The following is an 11,152-nucleotide window of genomic DNA, read 5'->3' as shown; positions in this document are numbered from 1 at the left end:
TGTGAATGTGTGCCTCTTTAGTACAGATGGAGTCTATAATTTGAGCATCAAAGAATCATCAAGGAGAAATGAGTGACATGAAGGAGATTTGAAGTGCACAGGAAGTAATTTTTGAACCCCGTTTTGCATCACAAGAAAGAAATGGCTCAGTGGGAAGAAAGAAACAGGAAACTGAGATTATAGGGGAGTGGAAAGTGGACCCCACCCCCTAGAAATGAGAATGAAGAGTCGAGTGCATAGCATGGTAGAATGATGGTCCGATCAAGGCAGGTGGAGTGATCAACAGACCCGTTTGCCTGGAATTGACATGTTTCCCAAAACATGAGACTTTCAGGGCTAAAACTGACATATTCCTAGGAAAACTAGGAAGGTTCACCACCCTCGCAGTCAGTATGTTTCGAGGGGAAAGTCGGGGGCGTTAAGGAAGGACAGGATTAAGGTCTTTCAAAATCCATTTGGATGCAGCTCTAAATCACAGCTTCCCCAGAAGAGGCCCACAGAAATCCAGGGAACAGAGTTTGATGACCACACACACACACACACACACACACACACACTCACACGCACACACACACACGTGCCCTTCCTCCCCACATTCCACGTAATGCTTCAGCATCTTCTCCATGGGCAACAGATGGGAACAGAAACAACTAGGTTTGTCAGCCTCCCCCTTAAAGGAAACTCCCAGCCATGCTATACCTGGCCACAGTGGTTGTGGCTGGCTGCTGTGCGGGGAAGATGTAGCCCCCTCGAAGGTGAAGTCCAATTTTGTCTCCAGGAATTTCCATCTCCACTTTTTGCTTCCTCCATTTCACTCGGCCCCCCTGACGCACGTAGACAAATCAAACACATTGGCATGAGCACATCACCGCTACCTCTTAACCACACGTGGAGTTATCTCCAGCTCTTTCCTTCTCCCACCTAGTTGAATTGCTATCTAGTCAGGCATCAAGCAAGAAAAGGGAAAGAATTTAAGAACAACGGGTTTTGCGATCAGCTGGGGGCTTGGGGAACATATATCACGCTGAGGCTATTTGACATACATTATACAAACTGATAGTTTTCTGAACAAGAATCTCACTTATAACCAGGCTCAAATTGTCCATCGGCCCCACTATTTGCCCATGAGACATTCTCCTTCCATCTTTATCTTGCTGCTGAATAAAGTATATGAAAGTATCTTTTTCAGATTTCATCATGACTGATGTCGAGTGACTTAGTCTCACTTTATTGACTCTGCTATGAAATCACTGCAAACACGACAGAAACATTCCTCAGTGCATGGATAGATGTTTGTCTACCCAGACGTATCTTGTCTATGCAGCTTGAAGAGTTTAAGAAAAGTCAGAGCTACTTACAGTCTCATAGTCATACCAGACGGCATCAGGCACATATGCTGTCACTCTCTCTGCACCCTGAAATTAAAACAAACTATTGTCCTTTATGGCCCAGCCTCTGAAGGGGATAAAACTTCTTAATCACATACTGAGAATGCATAAATGGCCTTTCTTTTCTCTACCAACTTGTGCTTTTCTTCTAACAGAGGCAATAACCTTGCCACTCAAAGAAAAATCCCAGATGGAACCATATTAGGAATAATCATCATAATATTGAAATAGGTGTTGTGGTAAAAATTCCAGCTTTAGAGTCACAGAAGCAGATGTGATGACAGCGAGGCAGGGAGACAGAACAAGGAAGGCGGGCAGCCTCTAGAAGGTGGAAGAGGCAAGGAAATGGATTTCTCCCTTAGAGCCCCAGAAGCAACCGGCCCCACCAACATGGTGATTTTAGCCCAGTGAGACCCATTTTGGGCTCAAAATTCTGACCTCCAGAAATGTAAGATAATAGATTTTTGTTGCTATGAGCCACTGCATTTGTGGTAATTTGTTACAGCAGCGATAGGAAACTAATACAGCCTCTCTAGACACAAACCAGACCAGTTAGCAGAGTCAACTGCAGCCAGGTGGAAAACAGGAAGAAGGACACGACAGTGCATAGAAGTGATGAAACAAGAACCAGGAAAATCTGGGACTCCCTTCACTGGCTGAGAGGCAAGTTCTGCTTGGAGGAAAGGACGTAAGAGAAGTGCCATGAGACATCAGTGCTGTGAAGCTGGGCTTGGCAGAGAGGGCAGGGCTGGAGGGTGGGATTTTGAATAATTAAAAAAAAATTCCAGCTTTACACTGCGTACCTCATTTAATCTTCCCAACAGTCTCCAGTGATACATACTATTATTATCTCATCTTACAGCTAAGGAAGCAGCACATAATTTCCCCCAGACGGCACTGGTACCAAGTGGCAGAGACAACAAACACACCCAGATCACCCTGACCTTAGAGTGAGTGCTGGGTCACTGCTCCCTCCTGCCTCTGCATCCTGGAACAAGTCATGATCTGCTATGAGAATCTGACAACACATAGGACAATTCTTAAACCCAGAGTCACCCGTAGATGCTTCTATACTGATTGGAAACTTGGTCAAGGACAAAAGACTTCTAGAGACAAAAATGTGTACCCATCAGATATCCATCTTTCCCAAACTCCAACACACAGTTTTCAAGGTTGCCCCAGCCACAGATGTTGGAAATGGGTTTGGAACAGAAAGAGGACAAATGGTTCCAAGAAGAGAGGAGTCTGGAGTTAGCAGGAGCAAGAGCAGAGACCACCAGTGTGTCTCGGTGGGAGCACTTGCCTCAGCCAGAACCGGCGTGATGAGGAGGCCGGGCCCCCATAAAAACTGTTGGTGCACATCCCAAGTGTTGCTGTCCTCGTAGAACCTAGAGACCAGAGAAATGTGCAATGACATTTGGGCCAGTGCTTTCTGGCAGCTCTCCCCCAAGCCTGTCTAAAACTTGCAGGCTCCCTGTCTGGGGCAAATTCCCCAAATTATTCCGTGACACGTATTCAATCCCCGTCTCCCTACTCCTGCAGGCAGATCCACTTTCCCTAGCCCCTGCACCCTCCTATTCTTTCCCCAATTTGGACAGAAGTTCCTATTTCAGTATCTCTATGCTAGGCAGCTTCCAGGCTATAATTGTATTTGTCATATCCCCCTTAAAAAAATAAGTAAAACAAGCAAGACATTTTAAAACCTCAGCTGACTATCCAAAAGGAACTAGATCTGATCACCCAAAAAAAGCAGACAAAAACTTTACTCTTTTCTCTTTTAGGATACCTACCTTTTAACAGAGAATTCTGGGAGATAGTAAAAACTTACCCACAATAATGAATATATATTATAATATATATTATAATAATATATGCCTGAGGGCCTAAAATGTCAGACACAGAAGGGGATTAACTGTATTTTGATTTTGACAAGAAAAAGTCTCCTTTTTCCTAGACCATAAAATTATTGTGTTAATTTTTAATAAGCGAGACCTGGGTTACTTTTTTCTTTTTCTATGATATGACCAATATAGACCTCAAAGATGTCCCCACTGATGACCAGCAAGTATATCCTCCAATATCCAGGCACTGGCTTTCAGAATATCTGTGCTCAAAACTGTTAGAATGAATTCACTTAAAAGCCAACCAATAAAACTGGTTGAATTCCATGTCCCGATTGAGGCTTTTATCTACATAGCATCAAACATAGTTCAACCTAATATCTCTATTTTCATGCTTTTTTCTTGTTGTTTTTTTTTTGCATCATGTACACAGAGCATTACTGTTCCCACTGTTCAAACCCTGAGGAATGCTACCAAAGGCATGAGGGACTGGGGCAGGGTTCCCGCCTAAATCACAGCCTCCGTCTCAAGCCACTTCCGTACACTTCCCAGCACCATCTTCAATCCTTGGGTTTCTAAACAAGGCTTCTGGCTCCTTATTCTGCCAGGGCCAGTCATGAGAAAGCAAACCCCACTGCAGAGCTACTCACTCTGCAGCCACCAGAGGGTCCCACAGCATTAGCTAGGAAGCGAGGACACACCCTCTCCTACTACAAATCTCCACCAAGCTTATTAAATTTGCCCTGTGCCTCACAGCAGCTTCCCCGAGATTCCAGCCCCGAAACAAGATCGCCTGGAAACAACAGAGCTATTTGCTGGCTAATATAGAGGCATCAGTTCGTACTAAGTGGCCAGCTTTAAGGAAAGTCTCTTAAGTGTTCTTTTTTTAGAGTCAAATTAGAGACACATTGGCTGACAATAAAAATTCTGCATTCAGGAAATCCTCCGTACTATTCTTATTAGTATGTAAATGACAGGCTCATACCTAGAGCCTGAACATGGTGCATGACAAAAGCGACCATCAGGTTCAAGCTATCAAATCCTTTAAATTAAGGCTAAAGAAACTAAGGATGAAAGAACTTAAATGATTTGTCTCAGGTATAGAGTTAGTTGGTGGAACAAAGACCCCAAATTCCACAACTTTTAGTCTAGTTCTCTCCCCAAAAGGGAACAGGCTATAATACTTAAATATACCTAAAATAGTACATAGGCAGCAATAGCCTTGCAAATACCAACTCGTTATTCAAGTTAAAAAAATATATCTGAGTAACTGTTTGGATTGTTTTAATTTTCACTCATTTTTTTAAAAAATATTTGTTTATTCATTTAGGCTGCTGCCGGTCTTAGTTGCAGCTCACGGGATCTTCGTTGCGGCATGCAGACTCTTAGTTGAGAACTCTTAGTTTCGGCATGCATGCAGGATCTAGTTCCCCGACCAGGGATTGAACCCAGGTCCCCTTCATTGGGAGCGCAGAGTCTTACCCGCTGGACCACCAGGGAAGTCCCTTCACTCTTATATTTGATGATACAGTCAATGTCACCCAGTTACATTAACAAAATTCCTTTGGGCTAGGTGAACTTACTCATGCAGAAGGGGCCTGGCTACCGTGTCCCCCTGGCTGTGAGCACGGTAGAAGAGGGTGTAGAGGTAGGGCAATAGAGCATAGCGGATCGTAAGGTAGTGTCTGGAGGAATTCAACAGCAGAGAGTCAGCTCCAAAGGAGGCAGGATCCTGGGCCTGGGAAGAAACAAGAGGTTGCAACTGACACCTGGTTACAAATAAGAAAAGCCTCTGGAGATATCAGACCCCATTCATCACAACCAAGAGTTCTGTTCCTGCAAGACCTGGGGCCTACCTTGCAAACTCTGCCTCTGAGCAGTAGGGTTGGGCAAAGGGAGGTCATTCCACCAAGTTAGGTGGCCATTCTTCACCCTGCACTGCATCCCCCCTCATTCATTCTGTGGGTGCTCTCAGTAGACTGCCATTTAAATAACTTTCAAGTATTTCCTCATTTGATTCTCACTACAAAATGAGCAATGTAAATAAAGTGTATAGAGGTTTGATTAAAAACCTTCACAGACTTGCCATTTCCTTGACTGCCGCGGTAGAAATAGCAGGGGTTGTGTCGGCAGGGCATTTTAATGGTGCATCATGAGTCCTGGTTAATTGCAAACGGTGGTCCCAATTAGCCTAAGTGAAGCACCAGGTAGGAAGTTGGCTCAACAGATTCCTCGGACAGGATGCAGGTAGATCCAGTCCTAATGTATGCCAAGTCTATTTTGATCATATCTCCTGGGAGACTTACCTTGTAGCCTTGGCCATTGTGATTCCTGGAAAATGGATAGAATGCTCCCAGCTGCATCCACCTCCTGCAGAGCTCTTCGGGAGCATCCAATGTAAAGCCACATATGTCAGAACCCACCTGGAAGGACACACAGACAGCGACGGCATGTGTACCTCACTACCATTACCGTCCCCTGCTCCTGGGCTTTGCTTTCTACCAGGGACCTACCAGCTGTACTTGGCTAAACTCTTCCTGAGAAGGCTACTTCGGTGTGATGGAACTGGGCTAAATCCTATGTCCACTCTTTACTGCCAGGTGACTGCAAATGAATTACTTAACCCTTCTGTGCCTCAGTTTCCTCATTTTGTTAAAGTGGGCACTCTAGGGTTTTAGTAAATGAGATAATGGAAGTAAAACACTTGATGCACAATAGTTTTTTGGTGAATAGCAACTAGAAATACCATTGATATTATTACTTTGACCACAGCACTAGGAGAATTAATTTTCCAAAGCCTAATTCTGATCAGGTCATTCATCTATTCAAAAATCCCCAGGGTCTCCTGCTGCCTGTCCTACTAGCGCCTCAAAACCTGGTTCCAACCTACCTTTCCAGCATCATTTCTCATTCCAGTCCTACACTCCGATCCTTAGGGACACTCAAATTCTGCCCCTTGCTGGTCTCGCTCAGGTTTATTTCTCAGTCTTAAAATGACCTCCCCCACATCAGTCTGATAAAACATACCCACTTTCAAGGTTAAACTCAAGTGCCATCTTTTGCACGAGTTTACTATTTACTCCCTCCTGTGACTCCCATTGTTCCTTGTAATCTTGTTAGAATTGCTAAGTCCCGTTCTCAGGATTTCTTTTAACATTTAAATTATATGTTCCTGTTCGCACTTTTACCCTAGCTTGTCATAACTGTGTGTGTGTGTGTGTGTGTGTGTGTGTGTATATATATATATATATATATAGAGAGAGAGAGAGAGAGAGAGAGAGAGAGAGAGAGATAGAGAGAGAGAGAGAGACTTTGGGGGGGGGTGTGGAAGGAAGGTGTTTCTGTTACTATATTTATGTTTCTCTCCACCCTCACCATGCATACCTAGCTCAACGCCTTGCTCGAAGTAAGAGCTCAATAAATAGATATGCTGAATTTAACTAAAAGATGCCAACTGTAACCTTAAGGACATGTGCACTTTTTTGTGTGTATGTTGTACTTTAATAAAAAATATTCCAACGATACCACTTCAAGCTTGCACCTTCTATCCTTATAAGGCAGTACAGGAAAGAATGTCGTGGTATCAGTGTCATACTGACATGGATGAAGCACATAACCCTCCAGACTTTAAATCCCTGGGCCATGGACGGCAGTAGAGGGGAGCTTTATCATTTGAAAAACTTCTAGCCTGAGGCATTCTGGGGACTGGGATGTGGACTCACCATCGGGATACCAAAAAGGTTGAACTCGAGCATGCCAGGGATGGACCACCGAAGGTCATTCCAGGTGGCTGCGTTGTCTCCTAACCAGTGGGCTGCAAACTTGCCAGACCCCGCAAAGGTAGAACGGGTTAAAATGAAGCTTCTCTTGTTAGGGAACACAGTCTTGACAGCTCTAGAAAGGGACAGAGACTTAGGGAGTCAATGTGTGACCTTAGCGTGTCTTAGCCCAGAGGATAGAGTGATAATATCGAGGATCTCAAGTTAATACCTCACTCTTCTCTTCTAGCCCTCTCCTGCAGAGTTAGAGTTGCTGTTGGGAGCAGACTGTACCATTGAGTATATTTATATTTCGTTTTGTTTTGTTTTAGGCATTTTATGTACATCATTAACTCCATAATTTCAAAGTTCAGTAGAAGGATACTGAGCCAGTACCTAAAACCCCAAAGCACATGAAGTCTATAAGTTACTTAATCCTCCGTACACCAGTCTATAACAGTATGGCAGAGAGGAAAATACATGGGCCATGGACTCATGCAGAAATGAGTCCAAATTTTGCTCTTACATTTTATTAGCTGTTTGACCTTGGTCAAATTACTTCTCTTTCTTTCTTCCAACCTTCCATTCATTCATTTATTCATTCTTTCTTTCATTATACACAGTACACAAATACTTATTGGATTCCTTCCTCCCTATGTGACCAGGATTTTCTTCATTCATTCAATAATAACAACCATACTTATTTGCCGAATTTTTTTTTTACATTCTTTTTTCTGTATAGCTGGTTTATTTTGTTTTAATATAGCAGGTTCTTATTAGTTATCTATTTTATACATATCAGTGTATACATGTCCATCCCAACCTCCCAATTCATCACACCACCACCCCCACCCCCGCCTTCCCCCCTTGGTGTCCATATGTTTGTTCTCTACATCTGTGTCTTCATCTGTACCATTTTTCTAGATTCAACATATATGCGTTAATATACGATATTTGTTTTTCTCTTTCTGACTTACTTCACTCTGTATGACAATCTCTAGGTCCATCCACATCTCAGCAAATGACCCAATTTCGTTCCTTTTTATGGCTGAGTAATATTCCATTGTATATATGTACCACCTCTTCTTTACCCATTTGTCTGTTGATGGGCATTTAGGTTGCTTCCATGACCTGGCTATCATAAATAGTGCTACAATGAACATTGGGGTGCATGTGTCTTTTTGGATTATAGTTTTCTCTGGGTAAAGGCTCAGTAGTGGGATTGCTGGGTCATATGGTAATTCTATTTTTAGGTTTTTAAGGAAACTCCATACTGTTCTCCATAGTGGCTGTATCAATTTACATTCCCACCAACAGTGCAAGAGGGTTCCCTTTTCTCCACACCCTCTCCAGCATTTGTTGTTTGCAGATTTTCTGATGACGTCCATTCTAACCAGTGTGAGGTGATACCTCATTGTAGTTTTGATTTGCATTTCTCTAATAATTAGAGATGTTGAGCAGCTTTTCATGTGCTTCTTGGCCATCTGTATGTCTTCTTTGGAGAAATGTCTATTTAGGTCTTCTGCCCTTTTTTTGATTGGGTTGTTTGTTTTTTTAATATTGAGCTGCATGAGCTGTTTATATATTTTGAAGATTAATCCTTTGTCCATTGATTCGTTTGCAAATGTTTTCTCCCATTCTGAGGGTTGTCTTTTCATCTTGTTTATAGTTTTCTTTGCTGTGCAAAAGATTTTAAGTTTCATTAGGTCCTATTTGTTTATTTTTGTTTTTATTTCCATTACTCTGGGAGATGGGTCAAAAAAATCTTGCTGTGATTTATGTCATAGAGTGTTCTTCCTGTGTTTCCCTCTAAGATTTTTACAGTGTCCAGTCTTACATTTAGGTCTTTAATCCATTGTGAGTTTGGTTTTTTTTTCTTAAAGATTGATTGATTGATTGATTGATTGATTGATTGATTGCTATGTTGGGTCTTCGTTTCTGTGCTGGGGCTTTCTCTAGTTGTGGCAAGCGGGGGCCACTCTTCATCACGGTGCACGGGCCTCTCACCATCTTGGCCTCTCTTGTTGCGGAGCACAGGTTCCAGATGCGCAGGCTCAGTAGTTGTGCCTCACGGGTCTAGTTGCTCCGCGGCATGTGGGATCTTCCCAGACCAGAGTGCGAACCCATGTCCCCTGCATTAGCAGGCAGATTCTCAACCACTGCGCCACCAGGGAAGCCCCCATTGTGAGTTTTTGTGTATGGTGTTAGGGAGTGTTCTAATTTCATTCTTTTACATGTAGCTGTCCAGTTTTCCCAGCACCACTTATTAAAGAGGCTGTCTTTTCTCCATTGTATATCCTTGCTTCCTTTGTCATAAATTAGTTGACCATAGGTGTGTGGGTTTATCTCTGGGCTTTCTATCCTGTTCCATTGATCTATATTTCTGTTTTTTGTGCCAGTACCGTACTGTCTTCATTACTGTAGCTTTGTAGTATAGTCTGAAGTCAGGGAGCCTGATTCCTCCAGCTCTGTTTTTCTTTCTCAGTATTGCATTGACTATTCGAGGTCTTTTGGTTTCCATACAAATTGTGAAATTTTTTGTTCTAGTTTTGTGAAGAGTGCCATTGGTAGTTTGATAGGGATTGCACTGAATCTGCTTTGGGTAGTATAGTCATTTTCACAATGTTGATTCTTCCGATCCAAATACATGGTATATCTCTCCATCTGTTTGTATCATCTTTAATTTCTTTCATCAGTGTCTTATAGTTTTCTGCATACAGGTCTTTTGTCTCCTTAGGTAGGTTTATTCCTAGGTATTTTATTCTTTTTGTTGCAATGGTAAATGGTAAACATTTCCTTAATTTCTCTTTTAGATTTTTTGTTGTTAGTGTACAGGAATGCAAGAGATTTCTGTGCATTAATTTTGTATCCTACTACTTTACCAAATTCACTGATTAGCTCTAGTAGTTTTCTGGTAGCATATTTAGGATACTGTATGTATAGTATCTTGTCATCTGCAAACAATGACAGTTTTACTTCTTTTCCAATTTGTATTCCTTTTACTTCTTTTTCTTCTCTGATTGCTGTGGCTAAAACTTCCAAAATTATGTTGAATAATAGTGGTGAGAGTGGGCAACCCTGTCTTGTTCCTAATCTTAGAGAAAATGGTTTCAGTTTTTCACCACTGAGAATGATGTTGGCTGTAGGTTTCTCATATATGGCCTTTATTATGTTGAAGTAGGTTCCCTCTATGCCCATTTTCTGGAGAGTTTTTATCATAAATGGGTGTTGAATTTTGTCAAAAGCTTCTTCTGCATCTATTAAGATGATCATATGGTTTTCATCCTTCAATTTGTTAATATGGTGTATCACATTGACTGATTTGCATATATTGAAGAATCCTTGCATCCCTGGGATAAATCCTACTTGATCATGATGTATGATCCTTTTAATGTGTTGTTGGATTCTGTTTGCTAGTGTTTTGTTGAGGATTTTTGCCTCTATATTCATCAGTGATATTGGTCTGTAATTTTCTTTTTTTGTAGTATCTTTGTCTGGTTTTGGTATCAGGATTATGGTGGCCTCATGGAATGAGTTTGGGAGTGTTCCTTCCTCTGCAATTTTTTGCAAGAATCTGAGAAGGATGGGTGTTAGCTCTTCTGTAAACGTTTGATAGAATTCACCTGTGAAGCCATCTGGGCCTGGACTTTTGTTTGCTGGAAGATTTTTAATCTTCTTCTTTAATCAGTTTCAATTTCATTACTTGTGATTGGTCTGTTCATATTTTCTATTTCTTCCTGGTTCAGTCTTGGAAGGTTATACCTTTCTAAGAATTTGTCCATTTCTTCCAGGTTGTCCATTTTATTGGCATAGAGTTGCTTGTAGTAGTCTCTTAGGATGCTTTGTATTTCTGCAGTGTCTGTTGTAATTTCTCCTTTTTCATTTCTAATTTTATTGATTTGAGTCCTCTCCCTCTTTTTCTTGATGAGTCTGGCTAATGGTTTATCAATTTTGTTTACCTTCTCAAAGAACCAGCTTTTAGTTTTATTGATCCTTGCTATTGTTTTCTTTGTTTCTATTTCATTTATTTCTGCTCTGATCTGTATGATTTCTCTTCTTCTACTAACTTTGGGTTTTGTTTGCTCTTCTTTCTCTAGTTCCTTTAGGTGCAAAGTTAGATTGTTTATTTGAGATTTTTCTTGTTTCTTGAGGTAGGATTGTATTG

The 11,152-nt window shown here is 41.6% G+C and overlaps 1 protein-coding gene across 3 annotated transcripts in view; it reads right to left on the bottom strand.

Annotated features, from left to right (window-relative positions):
• Nucleotides 1-11,152, bottom strand: part of MGAM (maltase-glucoamylase) — a 200,427-nt gene that overhangs the window by 42,176 nt on the left and 147,099 nt on the right. For all 3 annotated transcript variants that reach the window (XM_082400251.1, XM_082400252.1, XM_082400253.1), the window contains 6 exons: nt 6,952-7,123; nt 5,536-5,652; nt 4,813-4,967; nt 2,692-2,776; nt 1,359-1,415; nt 700-824 (listed from right to left, as the gene is read on the bottom strand). In XM_082400251.1, coding sequence (XP_082256377.1) covers nt 700-824; nt 1,359-1,415; nt 2,692-2,776; nt 4,813-4,967; nt 5,536-5,652; nt 6,952-7,123 — 711 coding nt within the window. The remainder of the gene's footprint in view (nt 1-699; nt 825-1,358; nt 1,416-2,691; nt 2,777-4,812; nt 4,968-5,535; nt 5,653-6,951; nt 7,124-11,152) is intronic.

Source organism: Balaenoptera borealis (genome assembly GCF_965194805.1).
Source record: "Balaenoptera borealis genome assembly, chromosome: 7".
Classification (NCBI taxonomy): Eukaryota; Metazoa; Chordata; class Mammalia; order Artiodactyla; family Balaenopteridae; genus Balaenoptera; species Balaenoptera borealis.
Note: the sequence above shows the minus strand (reverse complement) of the source record. Positions and strands in the feature narration are given on the sequence as shown.